This window comes from Durio zibethinus, chromosome 9 (assembly GCF_047325235.1).
Source record: "Durio zibethinus cultivar Kanyao isolate XHJ-2024 chromosome 9, ASM4732523v1, whole genome shotgun sequence".
NCBI classification, from domain to species: domain Eukaryota; kingdom Viridiplantae; phylum Streptophyta; class Magnoliopsida; order Malvales; family Malvaceae; genus Durio; species Durio zibethinus.
In genome coordinates, this window is record NC_143170.1 from 2,413,693 (window position 1) to 2,433,479 (window position 19,787).

A 19,787-nucleotide genomic window follows, 5' to 3' on the forward strand; every position below is an offset into this window, starting at 1 on the left:
ACAGATACAGATCAAAATGTTCTGTCGTCTCACCGTAACCAACTAGGATTTGTTAACCTAAACCAACCAGAACCAATAAAACTAATCCACGTTTATTCATACCTATGAGTAACTACATGGTAGGCATTCCAAAAGGTATATGTTAATCTTTCAACATCATTAACTAAAAAAAAAAGAAAAAAACCTTTGGCTGAAACTGTAGAAGGGTAAGTTGAAGAGTTCTATTTGATCAAGAAAAAAGCTTTCTTTTTGGGTTCATCTTCACAAGGTTTGCCTTCTGGGTTTTCCTTTATATTTTATCAGTTCATGCATATTTCTTTTTTTTTTTTGTGTGTGGGGTAATTAGCAAGGATAGTTTTTGTTGAAATTCGAGGCTTTTTGTTATGTGATCATTTTTCTTCCATAAATTGTGCGAAGGAAACAACTTTGTGATCGGTATAAGACCTAGGTGGTTTCGGATTGCTTATATTTGTTTTGTTGACTTTACTCTGCTTCTGTATCTTTGATTTAGAATTGTTTTGTGCATGAATTGATGGCCATAATATCTCTGTTTTGCACCATCATGGCTTTTTAAGACTTTGGAAATTCATCAAGAAAACAAGGAATTTTTCTTGAAAAGCAAGTGTTTTGACTTAATTTTTGGTTGGTGATTTCAGGAGGAATGGCAAAGAGTTACTTCAAGCAAGAGCACGATCTTGGTATGTACTGGAATCCTTTATATTGTTATTAATTTGATTAAAAGAACTTTTTTTTTTAATTTAAGGTCTATGTTATGTATTGTAAATCAATGTGAATTATGGTATGTATGTGGAAATGAATTATTTATATTTTTGAAGTTTATGCGTTTTTGTTTTGGTTCTGGCTTCAGAGAAGAGAAGGGCAGAGGCTGCTAGGATTAGGCAGAAATACCCTGATAGAATCCCGGTAAGGATTGAATTTTACTTTCAATCTTAATTTATCTGTTGTTAATTTTCATCTAATATATGCTACTTTTGCGATAGGCCTGTATATTGGTGATTGTAAGTGTTAAATATATCCTTCGCCTGTTTTTCCAAGCTTGACTTGTTTATTATCCTCTTTTATGTTTAAGGTGATTGTGGAGAAGGCAGAGAGAAGTGATATACCAAACATAGACAAGAAAAGGTAAGCTTCATTGATATCTTATTCATGGCTTTAGATTATCCTGATTCAATTCCTTATTCTGGTAAAACAGCATCTTGTTTTAGTTTGTTTGAATTCTCTATCTCTGTCGTATTGCATCTACACCTGGCAGAATAGTTGTGATGATAGACATCCCTAGCTAGAAAGAAGCATTTTCAAGGATTAGGGGTGTTATGATGGTGTGAGACAGTTTTGATAACGTTAATAATGCTGATGATCCTACCATTTCTTTGTTGTATTATGATTCCCATGTAAATGTAGAAGCTATTCCCTGTATTTTAATGCCAGTTGGTTGCCTTGGACATATGCAATCATTCAAATTGCTTATTTATTTACACGTATTGGTGTTTTCCATCTGCAATCATCGTTTCCTTTTTGAAAGCTTTGTCCTGGAGTAAATCATGGCTGGTTCATAGTAATTGGTTGTAGTCTTTGATAGAGAGCGTGTACACATAATATGATTCCGAAATTTACAGGTACCTTGTCCCAGCTGACTTGACTGTTGGACAGTTGGTATATGTCATCCGTAAAAGGATCAAACTGAGTGCAGAAAAAGCAATATTCATATTTGTGGACAGTGTACTCCCATCAACTGGTAATGCCTTGCAAACCAGCTCGATGCATTACCTTTGCTTTCAAAGAGGGATAACTCTTTCCTTGGTTTAGCAGGTACCATTATGTCTGCCATATACGAGGAGAAGAAGGATGAAGATGGATTTCTTTATGTTACTTACAGTGGGGAGAACACATTTGGGGACATATTTCTCGGTAGCCATTCATAGATTCATTCGGACGTCGCTTTTATCTTTTCCTCGTATCACCGTACCAATGTATTGTCTCTAGCATTACCATTTCCATTGGCTTGTGGTGGTAATTTCGTTATTGCTAGTATTATTTAATTACCTGAAAATGAAATGGTGTACAATTGAATATTGTATATAAATTTTAAGATTTCCCCCCAATGCTAAAGTACTTTGTTTTATCATTTATCACTCGAAATATATCTCTCGGTTGCACAAAGATGTTAGCCAACCCACCCGGAGGTTCGGGCGCTGTTTGCATTGCATCGTTTTCAATTATAATCCTTCTGGGCTAAATCCTCCCCATATTGGGCTCTGCTTTTCTCTTTAATAAAAGCTCTAGTTTGGGCTTGGTTAACAATGGTTAGGCTTAGGCGTTTTGCTTCAACATTGTTTGGGCTGGTTTTTAGCAATTCTTAAGCCCACCAAAAGCAAGCTGCCGGTGTTGCTTTTAACTTGGGCTGGCAAATTGGCTAAAGAAAAAGAAGATTTTCTCAGAAATTTTATAGTAGGTCAAATCATCTCTACCTCTGGTTAGGCTGACAGTTGAAAGTTGAAAGTTGAAAGTTGAAAGTTGAAAAGAGCCCCAGGTTTTTGCATGTTCTTCCAAAATTTTCTTTTTCTTTTATTCTAGAGCAATCAGCAAGAACAGTTCTAAAAAGTTAGTCTGTTCCTTCATGGAATATGATGGTGTCGTAGAAATTGGAGGCAAATGAGAGTACTATATTGCTGAAATTTGGAGAAGAGGGACTCTAATTTCCACACGTTTTGAGTTTTTCAATGTCTTAAAGGCAATTGCTCTTTATATTAGTCGTTTATAACTCAAATCAGGGGGCTTAGGCGCTGTTGTTTGAGCAGTCAACTTTCTTCCAATGTTGCTTAATGAAAAGTAAACTAATTACTATGGTAAGTAAAATTCAAAACCTAATTAAAATGATTCGTATAATTATTTTAAAAAAATAATATTTAGTAAATATGAGATTTAAATATAAATATTTATAATTTCTTTTTTTATATCCAAATTAGAATTCGGTTTTTAAATTTGGATTAATTTTATCACATATAAATAATAATATTAGTAAAATGAGAAATTAAAAAATCAACATGGATTGGCAGGGGGCACCGTCTTAGGTTCGCATGGCAGCCCACGGATTGGAATTTGTCGCATGGATATATCGTACGACCAGGGCGCACCACGTGAAGTGACTTGCACCCAAACTAATGGAAAATTCAATCATCTTCATTCCAACCGACACGGAGAAGATCAAAATCCACTCGCAATTGAAACGCGTGCAATTTCCATCAAATTGGTCCGCCATTGATTATGCCCCATCCAATGAAAATAAGAACCGGAATTGTTGCCAATTAAAATTTTGTTTGGTTGATATATTGTTTATTATTTGTTTTAAATGAAGAAACAATACATTTAAATTTGAAAAATTATATTCAAAATATATATGCTTTCTGCTACAAATTAAATGCTTATATTTCTTTTAATGCATAATTTTCTTTTTAATTTATTTAAAAATTATATATATTTATTTTTTTAGCTTCTACAACTTTTTTATTATATTTTTGTAATTTTTAATTTTTTTTCTTAATTATCTAGCTATCTTGCTATGAACCTTAGAGAAGAATGGCGCGTGGCCCTTGGACTGTTAAAACGTATAAAGCCTGCCACTGACAAGGAAAGTGTTGGTTCTGTCTTCCAAAAAGAATATTGACTATTGAAAAAACTGAAAACGGAATATCCCGCAACATCCTTCTTCTTCTCCACGCAACGGACAACCCTCTTTTCCTCTTTTAACTATAAATCCCTGAACGAGACAGTCGAACGAAATCCATAGGCAAATAAACTTAATTTAAGTCCCATTCAGTTCAGGTTTTCTATTGTTACAATGCAAAAGAGTTCTTCAGCTTCTTCTTTGGGTCCGGGTGGTCTAGACCTGTCTCAATCCTTCTTCAAGCCCATCCAGAACACCGCCCCACCTTCCCCCACCAAGCGCCACACGAAGGTATCCGTCATTGGAGTCGGTAATGTTGGCATGGCAATCGCTCAAACCATCCTCACTCAGGACTTAGTCGACGAGCTTGCCCTCGTCGACGCCAAGGCTGACAAGCTTCATGGCGAAATGCTCGATCTGCAACACGCCGCGGCGTTCCTTCCACGCACCAAAATCAACGCTTCCGTTGATTACTCCGTGACTGCTGGATCTGATCTTTGTATCGTCACTGCTGGCGCCCGTCAGAACCCTGGCGAGTCTAGGCTGAATCTGCTGCAGAGGAACGTTGCTATGTTTTCGAACATTATACCTCCGCTAGCAAAGTACTCGCCAGATTCGATTTTATTGATTGTGTCGAATCCGGTGGATGTGCTAACTTACGTGTCTTGGAAACTATCGGGATTTCCATCAAATCGAGTCATCGGTTCGGGTACGAACTTGGATTCGTCGAGGTTTCGGTTCTTGATCGCTGATCATTTGGACGTCATTGCTCAAGATGTGCAGGTCAGTTTGATTTTTATTTTTAGTTGTTCCAAGAACACAATTAACTCTCATGTCTCTCCATTTCCTAAATGGTCATAAAAAATTTGTAGGCCTACATAGTTGGTGAGCATGGAGACAGTTCGGTGGCACTGTGGTCTAGCATTAGTGTTGGTGGAGTGCCGGTGTTAAGCTTCCTGGAGAATCAGCAAATTGCCTACGAAAAGGAGACCCTGGAGAACATTCACAAAGCAGTTATCGGCAGTGCATATGACGTGATTAATCTCAAGGGGTATACTTCTTGGGCAATTGGCTACTCGGTGGCTAACTTGGCTAGAAGCCTGCTTAGAGACCAGAGGAAAATCCACCCAGTTTCAGTCCTTTCAAAGGGGTTTTACGGCATTGATGGTGGCGATGTTTTCTTGAGCTTACCGGCACAGCTCGGCAGGGGTGGAGTCTTGGGCGTGACCAATATCCATTTGACGGATGAAGAGGAGCAAAGGCTTCGAGAATCGGCTAAGACTATTCTTGAAGTTCAAAGCCAGTTGGGGCTTTGAGGAACAAACACAAATTATATAATGGCCGTTAGTCGTTACTGCTGTCTTTGCACCTTTACAAGGCCTTTTCAACTTGAGACTTCAAGTGATCCTGTTTATTCTTCGGTTTCATATATTTATCGTAACACGCTTCTACATGTTTTTTTTTTTTTTTTGGTGTTTGTTTTAATTTTCTTTACTTCTCTTTTGAAGGTGTACGTCTTTCATCATTGGGATTGTTTGTTGTTTGTCATTCATTAATAATTATTTTCCATTAATAATGTCTCTTTTTTTTTATGGAAGGTTTCTCACCTTTCTAATTTGTCAATGTTGTGATTCTTTGTATTTTATAATTTTATTACTTTATACAGTGAGAATTTTTCATCTACGTAATAAAATGAAAGGGGAAAAAAATACAAATTGACTATAAGGCTGTAAGCAACTATTAAAAAAAAATAAAACAGCCAAAAATATATAAAATGGGGTAACTGTTGTCCAACAAATTAATCAAATTTAGTGATCTTTTGTATTAAGCTCATTGGCCATAACGTTAACGTCATCTACGCCCATGGCATTGGCACGGAGAGCTATGCAAAGGCAAGCAGCAACTTGACGATCAGTTCTACCCAAACCACGAATGTTGCTGCAGCATTGGCTCCCTGGGTTGGAAGGTAGGGTTGCATTAAAGAACACCCGCCCAACCACAGTAGCACAGGCAGAAAAATTTACGGGGTTGCAGATGGTAGCTGAAACTGGCATTGGAGATGAAGGCGACTGAGAGCTGACCAAAGTAAAGAAGAGAAGGTTGAGGGAAAGAAGAAAGGCAATTGATGCTGAAGCCTTGGAAGCCATAGCTGGAAGAGAAGACCTAAGAGTTTGCTTTTGTATGGTATAATTTAGTGAAATGTGAGTAGTGATGCAAAAGATTGAAAATGCAAAGATATTTATAGAAGGGGAGATAAGACATTGGAGCTGCTTGGGTTTAAGATTTTGAATGTAGTCATTGATGCATGTGGGCACGTTAATTTGGTAGTATTAGGGAGTGATGAATTCTTTTGCAACTTGCAAAGTTTGTAATATTCTTTTTTTTTTAATAAACAAACAAAGTATTATTATATATTTATATTTGAACAATATTAGTGTAATTACATGAATGTTATTATCTTGATCATATCTCTTCACATGTGAGATTTTGAGGTTTGACACACCAAAGAATTTTAGATACTTTCACTGTCTTTTTTTTTTTTTCTTGAGATAAAAAATGAAAAAAATAAAAAAAAAATATTTTGTTGTAGATTTAAAATAACAACTAGACATTTTCTTTTAATGGGAATAGTTTTTTATTTGGAAATTTATATAAGAGTTTATGCTGGCTATAGTTCTATCAATTTTCATTTAGTCAAAAGAAAAATCATTGGTACACAAATACGTAATAGATGAAAAAAGAGGCATAAGCACTGTTAACTATCCGCTTCAAATAGTTAAAAGACTGGAAAGTGATTATCTTGCTCTCTCACTCCACTCTATCTAGCCAAAGGAATTCCCTATCCGCACTTTCTATTTCCTTGCAATGTACAATTACAATGCTTTCCCCAACATGACTGGAAAATTGGAAGATTCGGTGGAAATAAGCCCTCTGGCGGCTCTGTTCTGGCATATGCCTTATCCTTTATCCTTATACTCATTTACTGTCCTTCTCTCATCGATGCCATCTTATTTTATGTCATTGTCCGAAAGCCTAAACCTTTAAGGTATGAAGTGACTTTCCAAAGGTCAATTCCTTATTTGCAATTATTAATCTATCCCCATCCCCAGCATTTCAACGTGGGACCAGGATTCGATCCAATAACTTACTTTCTTAAGGGCGAACCGATCGACATGCATGTGTTAAGCATTTAGTTTAAGTAGCATGATTTGACCTTCCTCTTTCTCTTACTTAGATAGAAGAGAGAGTACGTAATACTTTCTACGCTGCTTTCTTTCTTCTCTTACGATTTTTCTCGTTAAGATGAACAGATCACTCCGTCATGCAGCCGTTATCTTATATAGACCAAATGAAAGAAAGGTAAAGGAACTTATTCATATATACCAAGAAAATCTCATAGAAAGGCACTACGTCAATTTCCTTGGCATCTCTTAGCTGCGAAACCTCTTCCTCTCTTATTCATTATTCAAATAGTTTGGTTTGTGCTGTAAAAGATGTTGCTATTCAAAGAAGTGGCGAATCGTCTGTTTCAGGAAGACTCACTTTACACTTTCTTATTCAAACCGAATTGCTAGTGCTCTCAAAGAGGTGATCTTCTCTTCTAATAGAGAGAATGAATCTGTTCTTGGCTTCTGGGGTAAACGTGTCAAGGCTCACCCAGGCACGAACCGTGCAAGGCAGGATTAAGACGAGAATTGAAGATAGATCAAGTAGCCTTAGTGAAACAACAACCTGAATTCTCAGATCTGCGCTCCTGCCCCTAAGCATTGGTTGCGCAATTGGATTGGCGTCTTCCGATCTAAGTCTTCCTCAGAGCTTAGAAACTGGAAGTCTAGTGCAAACAGTCGAGCCGCTTTCGAGTGAACTGAACTCTTGGGCTGGCTGAAAGGGAAACTGTACAAGGCATTTTTCACTCGTTTACGAGACCAGTGTCAAAGGAAAGGATTGTTGCACTCCCTTGCTTGAATGAATCGACATTTGTGGATGGTTGTTCATTCGGGATTCTTCTACAATGGCTAATCTGGGCAGCTTTGAAATCTTATATAATGACCGTTAGTCGTTACTGCTGTCTTTTCACCTTTACAAGGCCTTTTCAACTTGAGACTTCAAGTGATCCTGTTTATTCTTCGGTTTCATATATTTATCGTAACACACTTCTAAATTACGAATGGCTTATTAATGGAACTAGATACGCCGGAAACTACAGCTAAATTACGACCCCATTCTAAAGTGACAGCATGTGTTGAGGCAGACACCCAATTTGATGATAAGATCACTCTCTTCCTTCTGTCAGCCGGTAGTAAAAAATTATATAGTGATTACTAAGACTAAAATGAAAGAAATAAAAAACAAATTGAATTGTGAGGAGAATGCCTAAAACAATATATATATATATATATATTTAAGGAGGAAATTATTGTCCAACAAATCAAAATTTGTGATCTTTTATATGAAAGCTAGTTAATTGAGCTTAATTTGTACTCCATAAGAGAAGCAATCATCTCTAAACTTCATTTCTTCGAGAAAGGACGAAGTTAGAACTTTCCTTTTGGTAATGAAAAGATGGGATAAATGGAGCTTTGATAAAAAAAAATTTAATAAAAATAAAAATTTTAAATTTAAATGAAATAATAATATATAAAAATGTATATTTTTTGCAAATAAAAAATAAACTCTATATCATATAATTTATATAATTAGTGTTGTATATATATATAATTAATGATGGAATAAGAACAGAGAAGAATTTTGGGGTAGCGGCGGTGGCAATAAGAATCTCAAAAAATTGGGGAAAGAGAGAGAAAAAGAATTATGGGAGAGGGGAGAGAGAAAGAAGAAAGAAATAGAATGAAGAAAAAAATGAAAGTGTGGGTGTTTTGGGGTTATTTAGAGTGGAATTAAAATGATATTTTTTTTATTAAAATAGTAGCTAAGTCACCGAATCGAGTCGAGCCATATATTCAAGCTAAGTTGATCAAGTCATTGTTTGTGGGTCTAAGCCGTTTGAGTCATTTTTAAACTTTTGATTGGTGTTGGATCAATGGCATTTTAGGTATTTTTACAATAAATTTTTTGATTTTCTTCTAATTAATTTTTTAATATATTTTTATTATTTAATTTATGATTTTTTTGTTATTTTTATTTTATTTTTGTATAAATTTTTCATATAAAATAAATGGTAGCAGATATAAAATAGTTTTAATTTAATTAATTTAAAATAATTGTTAAACATAAACTTATTAAAATTTTAATAAACAAAGAATAAAGAAAAATATACAATAAATAATAATAATAATGAAAAATAAATAAAATATGATAAAAATAAAAATAAAATCATAAGTGGTGATCTAATAAAAAATTTTATACAAAGGAATTTTCTAAAATGTTCTAAAAAATGTTAGAAAATTTTTAGATTTTTCAAACAAAAATACTAATAACAATAAAGTCACAAGTGATGATTTTATTAAAAAAAATATTCACACAAAGAAAATTTCTAAAATAATTAAAAATATTTTAAAATTTTCCAAACAAAAATTATCATTAATAATAATAAGATCACAAGTGGTGATTCTTAAATTATTCTTTTCAAAATTTTCCCAAAAGTATTAGTAAAATTATTTGAAAATCTTTTTAATAAAAAATAATAAAATATAAAATGTTTAAATTGTCGAAATAAATAAAAATTTACAATAATAAAAGTCACGAGTTGTGACTTTATCAAAATTTCTTAAACAAAAAATTTTCTCAAAATAGTCTGAAAGGGTCGAAAATATTTTGAGAGTTCAACCAATAAATTTTACTTTAATAATAAAATAAACAATCAATAAATATTACTAAATAAATTAAAATTTTCATCAATAATAAAATTAAAAGAGAATTACCAATGGTGATTTTTCTCCATATTTTTTTAAAACCATACCAAAAGTGTTGGCATAAAAAGATTATGATTTACTTTAAAAAAATATTAAAATAAATTCAACAACGAAGTCTTTTAAATGAAATAAGTGATTTCTTTGAATATTATTGAGATGAGAAAATTTTAAATTATACTGAAAGTGTCAAAAATAACTTAAAAAATTTTTTACAATAAAAAAATAAGAATGATAAAGAAAGAGTAAAAGACTATTCAATAAGACCATTCTAGGATCATATAAGATTAATTTGTACTGTATTCGAATAAGAGCCGTAAGTGTGCTATAACATTTCTTATATGTAATCGTACTCCCGAATCCAACCTTAAATTCATAGACAAAAAAAAGGACCGGTGGTCAATCACACCTCAACAAAAAAATTAGTGGCAACTCTTTGACCTTTATGTCTAACAATCGAGTCCCTCAACAAAAAATCGTTATGACAATCAATATATCAAATAATTTTTATTTTTAATTTAATTATTAAACTCAATCAATATGTAGAATTTTTTTCTTGGATTGATACAAAGATCTTGATTTTTAGTCTTAGCTTCTATTTATTCGTATTTAATGAAAATTTTCATGAACTTTAGTTAAAAAAAAAATCTATTTAATTATTTATATAAAACTTATGCATAAAGTCATATATATATATATGTATATGTATATGTTAGCCTTTTACGCGAGATGGTGATCCAATAGAATAGTGAATTAGATATTTTCAAATTCTTTCAAAACAATGATTTTAAAATAATTGAATGTAAAATTAAAATTAGGATCACAATATAATGCACATGACAACAAATTAATGAACTTGAAGCAAATATAAACTATAATTAAAGTAAAAAGATAGAGATAAAGAAATCAAACACAATGATTTATAGATATTTGATCATTTTTCACAAGACACCTACGTTATCTCTTCTTGGTTATCCACACCAAAGCTTCAATCTACTAATCTTGAATTGAAATTACAATCCTATCTTTTTTTTTTTCTAAGGCTTAAGATAGAAACTTTATACTCTCTACTTTTTAAGCTAAGTAACAATATCTTAATCCCATAAATTTAAGATAATACTTCACCTTTTTATTACAAAATCACTTAATAAAAATACAAACTTAAAACACTTTTCAAAGGCTAAGTGTTTACTTAATGAAGTATAAAAAAATTTGATGAATGAATAACAACAATGATTTAGATACAAAAAATACAAAAATATAGACTTTAAAGTTTTAAAACTCTTGATGTCTTTGAGAGAATGAATATATGACTTGTTTAATCTTGCTATCTTGATTCATTAACCTCTTTGGTGTGTTTGAATAGCCAATATATAGAGGAATTGAAGAACTAGCCGTTGTGGATAGTTTGGAAGAAAAATTACCCATTGGAAGCATGAAAAACTAGCCACTTGAGTGATTCTGAAAAGACTTGATCAATCCCTTCCCTGAGGAGATCGATTGGTTCACGTTTTGCTGGTCATTTTGCATTTGAAAAACACGACCCGATTGATCCTTTTATATAAGGGATCGATCATTTCTTTAACCTAGAGCACAAAGATGCATTCTGGGTAAAAAATCAATTGATCATTTCCTTAAGGGGATTGATTCTGTCAAAGTTGGATGGTTGTCTCTTGTTTTGTACTTTGCTCACTAATTTGATCATATCTTGAGTTATATAAATTCAAATAAAAAATTATTTGAAGATTTAGAAAGTAGACTTAAAGGGCATCCCTAAGGCACTTGCACTTCCCTAAAAGGATTGATTGGTTCACGTTTTGCTGGTCATTTTGCACTTGAAAAATATGACCTGATCGATCCCTTTATGTAGGGGATCGATCTTGTCAATGGGGTGATTGATTTTTTTCTTTAACCTGGAGCACAATGATACATTCTGGGTAAAAAATCAATCGATCCCTTTTCTGAAGGAATCGATCCTATCAAAACTGGATGGTTGTCTCTCGTTTTGTACTATACTCACTAATTTAATCATATCTTGAGCTATATAAATCCAAATTAAAAATCATTTGAAGATTTAAAAACTAGACTCAAAGGACTTTCTATCCATATAAAATTCATCACCTAATTCATTGTATATGTAGTTTTTAGACAACTGTAAAATGTCTAGTAAAAATTTAAAATCATTTCTTAAAAAATTTGATCATATCTTGAGCTATATAAATCCAAATTAAAAACCATTTGAAGATTTAAAAACTAGACTTAAAGGACTTTCTATCCATATAAAATTTATCACCTAATTCATTGTATATGTAATTTTTAGACAACTGTAAAATATTTAGTAAAAATTTAAAATATTTTCTTAAAAAATTTGGATTTTAATTTTGTTTGATCCATTAGAAAGTAGACTCAAAGAACTTTCCAACCATATAAAATTCAAATATTAAAGCTTTGTGAATTAATAAAAAAAATAAAATAAGTTCAATGTTGAAAAACTTTATTATTGTAAAATAACTTTCTTAAGTTAATCTATTTTTTAAAACCAATATTATTAAAATTATATTAAGTCCAAAATGAATAAGTTCACTTTAAAAATAATAATTAAACTTTCATTTAAGTTCAAATAAATAATCTTTAAAGATAGATTTAGTTTGAGAAATATGAAAACAAAGAAATATTTGTTTACACTATAAAAAATATATTATTTATTTAATACTAAAATATAAAACTTAAGAATATATACTAAATAAATCTTTTTTAAAATCTTAATAAAACTTATTTAACTTAATATTTTATTATTTCAAAATAAATATCAATTCAAGACTAATAGTATATAATAATCGATTAATTAAATCCATACATGTCTATTGCTTTCGTTATAACCTAAATTTTATCCTTTTTTTTGTACATTAATAGTTACCAAGCCATTTGTTAGGTTTGTAGGCTTTATTAAATAAATCTCGGTTAATCCTTCATCTCTTGATCTAGTGGGTAAGAAAGTTTTATAAAAATATAGAGATCTTGATTTCAAGTTAAAATCTTCTCTCCTTTTTCTCTTTATAAAAGTTATGCCCTCCCTAAACCAAAAAAAAAAAAAAAAACTTGGTTAGGTAAATTCTAAGTGTTGAATAAATCCTGCATAAATTTACTAAAAACTATATATACAAAATATAAAAACTTTTTATATCACGGCTATATTTGGTTAAAAAAAAAAAGAGAGGTAAAAAAGAAAAAAAATTATAATTTAATTATTAAATTATAAAATAACACATGCTATATATTATGAAACTTAACCATGCAATTAAAATTTTTTCCCTTTTTTTTTAATTAAAAGGAGTATAAAAAAAAATCCCTTGGTTATAGCAAAACGAATTAATAGTTATAATTGTTGTTGACTTCCTTGCTATATACAAAAAGAATTGTGACCCGAAACGGTTTAAAGAAAGAATTATGTGCAAATAATTATGATACTTTATTTCTGGTTTAAATTTTTTTGTTATGCAGCTAATGACGCAATATTGTCTGTTAGGAGCTGCTTGTTACTCTCTTCTAAGAATAATAATGTAATTAAGTATTAATTGAATATGATGTTTGATAATTTAAAATATGATACGATGATATAATATAAAAATAATATGAATAAAAAATATAAAAATAATATGATTTAAAATTTAAAAAAATCATAAATAAATTTAATAAAATTAAAAATTATATTTTATATTTTTATGTTAATATGAATTATAACACTTGATTTTTGCATAAAATACAACACGACACAAATTATCAAATTTACGTGGCATAGATTAGTTTTTGTTGTGTGAAAAAAAAAATTAATGCAATTATGTCTAGGATGTAACGATGACTTTATGGAGATTAAGAGTTAAATTTGTGTTTTAATCAGTTGTAATTTGATTCATAAACTATAATCAAATGATGGATGAGACCATTTTTTTTTTCTTTTTTTAAGAATCGTATAGTATGTAATTCTATTAAGTTGCATGAATAAATTTCTTGAGTTTATTATTAAAAAGAAAAAAGGAAAAAAAAAAAGGTTCTAATGGGTTAAAATGGCATAATTCGAGACCGGTACTCCAAATGATATGGCAAACAAGGCCAAGTTCAAAATTAACAGAAATAAATTGAAGAATTTTTTTAATATAGAGATTCATTAAATATAATTAATGGAAAAACTAATTTAATTGGATACTGATTTTATTTTATAAAATGATGGAAAAACAAAAGGGAACAAACTAGTCTCAGATATCCATTGCTTTTGGAAAATATTTTAAACGAGTTGAATGAAAAATGAGAAATTGGAAAATATTATAACTTTTTTGATAGTAAATATTAAGATTTAATGAGTGAGTTATAATTTAATATATTGTTTGTATTTCAATCATTAACATTGGATTAAATTTATTTATTTATTATTTTTTATTAAAAAAAAAGATTACGTGATTTGAACCAAAGCCTGTTAAACGAAATAAATAAATAAGCTATCATATGCATTTTTTAGGTAATTATTTTTTTTTTTGAAAAATTTAGGTAATTCTTAATCGGAAGTAAAATAGACTTAATTATTTTTTTAGATAATTTCTTATATACCAATAAAAAGTTATTACTAAGAAGAGTCTCCACATTGATGGGCCACTTGTTTAAGGCTTGCATTTCTCTATAACACATGATAGGCCTTGGCTCATGGGCTTGGGTGGTATCAGGAGTCGACAACAAAACATCGATTAAACCACTGTTTGGTTATTGACAAAGAAGGAAAAAAAGAAACAAAAAAAATGGCAGGAAGATTGAGCAGCGTAGCGTCAACGATCATGGGGGGAAACGGCATCGTTTCACGCTCTGTCGCCTCCTCTCTTCGCCTCCGTTCCGGCATGGGTCTCCCTGTGGGCAAACACATCGTCCCCGACAAGCCCGTAAGCTCAATTACTTTATAGTTTTTCAGATTTATTCACCGACAATAATCGAGATAATATACCCTAAACCCTAAAAAATTAACATCTTTTTACGCTTCAGCTTCCTGTAAATGACGAGTTAATTTGGGACAATGGAACTGCATTTCCAGAACCATGTATTGATCGAATCGCAGATACTGTTGGAAAGGTAAGAGATTTATCGATTTTAAGGTCCGTTATATGTTTATCGTTGTGGGATTTTGGATTATCTAAATAAATTGAGTTTCTTTTTTTTTTCTCCCTTGTTTATTCTTATGTTTCATTTTATTTTATTTATTTCGTTTTCTCGGAATAGTACGAGGCATTGGCTTGGTTGTGTGGAGGCTTGAGCTGCTTTGCATCGTTGGGATTATTAGCTTGGTGGAATGATAAAGCGTCTAGGATTCCATTCGTAAGTTCAAAAAACTCTGACTTGATTATTTGATTTTGCCTGAGTTCAATTTAATTGTCTTTATAGTTCTTGAATTTCTTCATGTGAAATTAAGTTGTTGCTTTGATGGTGTTTTGTGGTGTGTTTCAAATTGGGGAAACGTAGGATTCTCACTGAATCAAATGCTACCATACTGTCACTCTGGTTGTCTGCTTGAAAAATTGAACATCGTGCTCAAGTGAGTGGTGATCCTAGAGTTTGTTATCTGACTCATATTAACTACCCACTTGAGAATGGAAGATATTTCTTTTTAGAGGGCACTAGCCTGTTTTCAACAATCTTTTAGGGTTGAGAGCTAGAATTTTACACAGGCTCACAATAGAAGGCCCATGTCTTTGGTTTTCCGTTGCTTTCTTCTCTTATGAACTTGGGAATGTAATAAGAAATGCCGTTTCCCTTTTTGACTTGTTGAATTGTAGGTTCGAGTCCTTGCCTTGGAGGTAAAATTGACCGTCGGCCTTCTGTAATTATATATTCATCTTATGTTCAGTTAGCAAAGTTGATAATTTGTTTTGGGGTTTGCAAGAAGCCTTTGTAGGATAGCTTCATTTCATCCCTCTACTAGAGGGAAGAAAAAGCACTTCAATGTCACCTGTGTAGATACCAAAAATGGATTGTTTGATAATTTCTATCTGTTGATATGCTAAGGGTTTAAGGAAAATCGGGAGAAAACAATAAAATATGAGCTCTCTGGAGAGGTATTTAGTATTACATTGCTCTGCTTCTGATCCATCTGGCAAACGTGGGAAACCTTTGTTTACTTGTGCAATTAGATATTTTGGTTTCATAACTTGAAATTCTGTTCTTCTTGGGAGATGATAGTGAGAAATTTAAACAATAATGTTTCACTGGCTGACTAGCTGTCTTATGCCTACATGTGGGTTAGTGATCTCTGTTTTCGAAGATTTATTATCTGTTTTATTTTGTATAGCTTTTAATTTTTTTCACTGATACATCAACCAATGTTTCATGTCGTGAGTCATTAGTAGCCTCAAAAGTATTTAGAGAGAAGCATATTTGATCTACTTTTCATGAATTTGGTATAAAATTGTTGTTGCTTGCAAGAATTTAGTTTGTTACACTCTTAAAGTTATATTACTTTCTGGTATACGTTGTTTCATTCTTCTCATACTGATTGATATTATTTCCCTACTGTTAACCAGACACCAAAAGTATATCCATATGACAACCTGCGGGTGGAGCTTGGTGGAGAACCATAGTTACATCCTTGTGCGAGAAATCGTACAGTTATTTTGGTTTCACTTATGTCCTCTTTATGTTTATTTGTTTTCTTTTGGAACTAAAAAACAGTTAAATAATGGATTGTGGGTTTGTTGCTGAAACAAATGTTTTGAACAAACAGCCCAATGTTGTTTGGTTCATAACTCATTGAAAATATTATTTAAGATGCATTGACTCTTGTCTTTTTCAGTTTGGTGCCCAATTTTGGCAGAATCAGAATAAAATGTATGATTATAGTGTTACAGAATAAAGATTATGATATTCATGACGATCATCCTGATATATGTGTGTGTGTGTATAACACACACACACACACACACACACACATATATGCTTATGTGGAACATGAAGTAGAACACTATGTTCATTTTGTGTTACAGAATGAATGGCCAAACAATCACTTAAAGCTGAACAATTTGTCCATTTTGTTTATTAGAAGGGCTTTAGACAGCTGATTTAAATTCTAATATCGATAACTCATCATTTGTGTAAATATGTCTTCTGAAGCTGTTTCCAAATAGGCAAGCAGTTTAATGTTCGGGGAGCATTGATGGTGCTCTGTTTCTGAGATTTGCCTCTGTGTGAATGTTTTTGACGGGGGTTCACCTTTCTGATTGGTTTAGATAATGTAGCTTTCGGTAACTGAGTGACTGACAGGTGCACTTGCTCTGACACTGTTGTATTATGGTGAAGAGATAGGTCTCATTTGTTATAACATGGAGTCATATTAGATGAGTAGATGGATATATGTTATTTCAGTTGTGGGTTCTTTCATGCCCCTAGTTTGGGCACTCTTACATGCCCCACCTGATTGTTGTCAACAGTTTAGAAAATCCAAACCAGCATTGATATGCGACCACGTATGTTTTCCTTTCTTTTTCTTTATTATTATATTTTTCCATTCTGCAACGGTGCTTCATTACTAGGTTTTGAGAATTCTTATACTTTATGAATTATTAAATGTGTTACATTCCATACTATTTCATTGCCCATGAATATGGTTTGACCCATTTTAATTAGAGTTTGTAGATCATATTAACTATTAATTGATATAACAACGTAGGCTTACTAAATATTGTTAGGGCTTGCAGTAAGACATTGAGAGACAAGACCAGGTGATCATTTTCAACAAAATAAACAAGAGAAAGAATGATTTGACACGCAATATAGCCCTTCCTATCGTGTCACCAGACCAAATATTGTAGCATATATAGCATGAGAAACATTGAGAAATTAGACAATATTCTTTCACTCTCTATGGATTCTGGAAGGATAAATTGTTGGTTTATTAAAATAAACAAGCTGAATGATATATACTGGTCTTTCATTTCCCTTAAAGATGCATGAAGCCAAAGAAAACACTTGAACAAAGGTACGTATTACACTCATTCCGTATCAATCCAGAAGCAAGCAACATCACAACAAGTTACCAATAATTAAACACTGATCACGTACGTAATAGAAATTTAGAACTTCAAAACCACGCAACACCAAGGAGAGAATTAGTGATTAGGAACATTGGAAGTCGGAGGGAACTTTCTCGGGGCAGACGTTGAGAAGCAAGCTTGGGGAAACTGGAATATCAAGGTTGATGCCCAAAATGTTAGCTTTGATTGCTGTGCAGAGGCAAACAGCAACCTCAAGATCAGCAAGGCCTTGGATGAGGGAACAGCATGGCTGTACGGGTGGTGTACCAATGGTGACGTTGAGCAAACCACCAAGCAGATGAGCACATGCACCTAATTTAGGGGCATCCCTAGGGCACTTGCCTTCTCCAGATGGAGATGGGGAGGGTGTGGGATTTGGTTTTGACTTGGGGGGAGGGCAGTAGCCACTAGCACTGACTAGGGAAAAGAAGAGAATGTCGAGTCCAAAAGAGAGGGCAAGTGATGCATGAGAACTTTTCGAAGCCATATCTCAAACCCTAAACCTGACCTTATCTTTCTTAGAGTACGTAGAAGTAATAGTACTAGTGTGAGGAAGGAGAATTTGAAGTGAAGGGAGGGGGCTTTATAGTGTTTCAAGAGGGCAAGTCTGTTGTTTTTGAACTTCAGCTTAAAAGAATTAATTAATAAAATAAATCAATATAATTTTTGTACATTTGAGCTGGCAGGACAGAAGGTTTTTGGTGAAGTTTGGATGTTTCTGATTGAGGGTTGGGGATTAGCAAATTGCCATGTTACCAATGAAATTTTTTTTTCTTCTAAGATTTATTGAAATCATTCACATTAAACTTGAATTCCAAGATCCCAATCGCAGTTGCTGTAAGAAACTGACTGCAACATTAACTAATGATCCCAAAATCCAACATCCAGGAATGGTTTCTAATTTGGCTCATTTAAGGGAACACAAAAGGTTTTTCCTTGAAAGGCATTGGTGATCTTGCAGATTCTGTTAAAAATTCCAGTATGGATTCTGAAGCATGACAAAGCAACATTTACTGCAACCAAACATGGTTCCTTTTGATTTTGTTAAAACTCAGTCCTTTACTTGCCTCTATAATAATCTGAGATTATTGATATTTACTGCTAACCAACCGGTTTTGTTCCTGTATTTTTTAGCTGGAATGGATTGGAGTGTCACGGGTGAGCCAAGAACCTACCTTGGGCTCCACCAGAGATTCATTTGGAACTGTGCCTTCGGTTCCATTTATATGATGGTTGGTTGTCATCACCTTGAGTCAGACCATCATTTTTTCTTTCTACTGCAGAAACTACTGATACTTAATCAAGTCAACATTATATCTTCCAACTTAAGATATGACCAAACAATTAGTTTGATGAATTCAAATTGATTGAAAGAAAAAGGAACAAAAACAAAAGCAGCTCCACCATTAACTTTTGTACATCATAGAAAGTATTCTATGAAATTCACATCCACTAGTTTCATATTCAAACTAACATGAATTAGATGTTAATGCTCCTCAAAGGAGATCCATATTTGCAATATGTGATAGTTTGATTGGTTGAGTCCCACACAAATATATAATAGCACCAGAAAACAGAAATGCCAAGGGGTGTTGTTCACGGGGACTGGATAACTGCAAGCCAACCTATCCCAGCCAAGCTATTTCACATGGCTAGTGTTAATTACCCATTTTGTCTTGCCAATTCAAGCAACACACTTCACTTCGTACTTTATAGAAACCCACATTGCATGCCATGCCCATCTCTCCATCACAAGACTAGTGGAGCTGTTCAGAGTTTCTTGAGAAGCATACGAGAACTTTTTCATCAACCATTCTTCTTCTCTTCTTCGTCCTGAACCATAAACCACATGAAACAATCCATTACTGTTCTGTGGTAGAAAAGAACAATTAAAAAGGTAAACCCTTCTTATTAGGGCCCATAATTGGGCCAAAAGAGACTTCCAATAGGACCCTTATTCAAAATCCAAATTGTACTAGTTGGCCCAAAAATAATTAGGGAACAACTTTTTGGAGGACACTAGCCCCTAACTCAAATATTGGACCATGTTTAAGGCCCATGAGTCCCTAACTGGACGAGTTTTTCATTTTTCACATCACAACAGCCAGGCAGTCAAGCCATTAGATTACTGTAGCGCTCTTCTTTTGTGACATTTTCGATTTCATAAAC

At 32.7% G+C, this 19,787-nt stretch overlaps 3 protein-coding genes and 1 pseudogene across 6 annotated transcripts; 3 read left to right on the forward strand and 1 right to left on the reverse strand.

Moving 5' to 3' along the window:
* The first annotated feature begins 13 nt into the window (after positions 1 to 13).
* On the forward strand, positions 14 to 2,146 carry LOC111305486 (autophagy-related protein 8f-like). 4 transcript variants are annotated; one of them, XM_022903074.2, is made up of 6 exons: positions 14 to 268; positions 657 to 698; positions 869 to 924; positions 1,091 to 1,143; positions 1,638 to 1,756; positions 1,831 to 2,146. In XM_022903074.2, exons 2-6 carry the CDS (start codon positions 662 to 664, stop codon positions 1,941 to 1,943), a joined length of 378 nt encoding a protein of 125 aa, XP_022758809.2. In that variant the 5' UTR covers positions 14 to 268; positions 657 to 661; the 3' UTR covers positions 1,944 to 2,146. The 4 variants fall into 4 exon arrangements, with proteins under 4 accessions (XP_022758809.2, XP_022758825.2, XP_022758818.2 ...); XM_022903090.2 differs by having other exon boundaries at positions 186 to 206; XM_022903083.2 differs by lacking the exon at positions 14 to 268 and adding an exon at positions 294 to 448.
* Positions 2,147 to 3,767: 1,621 nt separating this feature from the next.
* Positions 3,768 to 5,277, forward strand: LOC111315299 (L-lactate dehydrogenase B-like). The gene is made up of 2 exons (XM_022916922.2): positions 3,768 to 4,468; positions 4,558 to 5,277. Exons 1-2 carry the CDS (start codon positions 3,860 to 3,862, stop codon positions 4,999 to 5,001), a joined length of 1,053 nt encoding a protein of 350 aa, XP_022772657.2. The 5' UTR covers positions 3,768 to 3,859; the 3' UTR covers positions 5,002 to 5,277.
* An 8,986-nt stretch (positions 5,278 to 14,263) lies between these two features.
* Positions 14,264 to 16,380, forward strand: LOC111305524 (NADH dehydrogenase [ubiquinone] 1 beta subcomplex subunit 8, mitochondrial). Its single transcript, XM_022903150.2, has 4 exons — positions 14,264 to 14,480; positions 14,581 to 14,667; positions 14,815 to 14,910; positions 16,113 to 16,380. Exons 1-4 carry the CDS (start codon positions 14,343 to 14,345, stop codon positions 16,167 to 16,169), a joined length of 378 nt encoding a protein of 125 aa, XP_022758885.1. The 5' UTR covers positions 14,264 to 14,342; the 3' UTR covers positions 16,170 to 16,380.
* Positions 16,381 to 17,671: 1,291 nt separating this feature from the next.
* Positions 17,672 to 19,027, reverse strand: LOC111305516 (lipid transfer protein EARLI 1 pseudogene; annotated as a pseudogene).
* Between the last annotated feature and the right edge of the window lie 760 nt (positions 19,028 to 19,787).

What these genes read in the sequence shown, in the direction of transcription:
- LOC111305486 (XM_022903074.2), top strand. Translation starts at nt 662, where the DNA reads ATGGCAAAGAGTTACTTCAAGCAAGAGCACGATCTTG. An exon ending in CAAGCAAGAGCACGATCTTG is followed by an intron (nt 699 to 868) that starts GTATGTACTGGA and finishes TTCTGGCTTCAG; the next exon opens with AGAAGAGAAGGGCAGAGGCT. An exon ending in AATACCCTGATAGAATCCCG is followed by an intron (nt 925 to 1,090) that starts GTAAGGATTGAA and finishes TTTATGTTTAAG; the next exon opens with GTGATTGTGGAGAAGGCAGA.
- LOC111315299 (XM_022916922.2), top strand. Translation starts at nt 3,860, where the DNA reads ATGCAAAAGAGTTCTTCAGCTTCTTCTTTGGGTCCGGGTGGTCTAGAC. An exon ending in TCATTGCTCAAGATGTGCAG is followed by an intron (nt 4,469 to 4,557) that starts GTCAGTTTGATT and finishes AAAAATTTGTAG; the next exon opens with GCCTACATAGTTGGTGAGCA.
- LOC111305524 (XM_022903150.2), top strand. Translation starts at nt 14,343, where the DNA reads ATGGCAGGAAGATTGAGCAGCGTAGCGTCAACGATCATGGGGGGAAAC. An exon ending in ACATCGTCCCCGACAAGCCC is followed by an intron (nt 14,481 to 14,580) that starts GTAAGCTCAATT and finishes TTTACGCTTCAG; the next exon opens with CTTCCTGTAAATGACGAGTT. An exon ending in TCGCAGATACTGTTGGAAAG is followed by an intron (nt 14,668 to 14,814) that starts GTAAGAGATTTA and finishes TTCTCGGAATAG; the next exon opens with TACGAGGCATTGGCTTGGTT.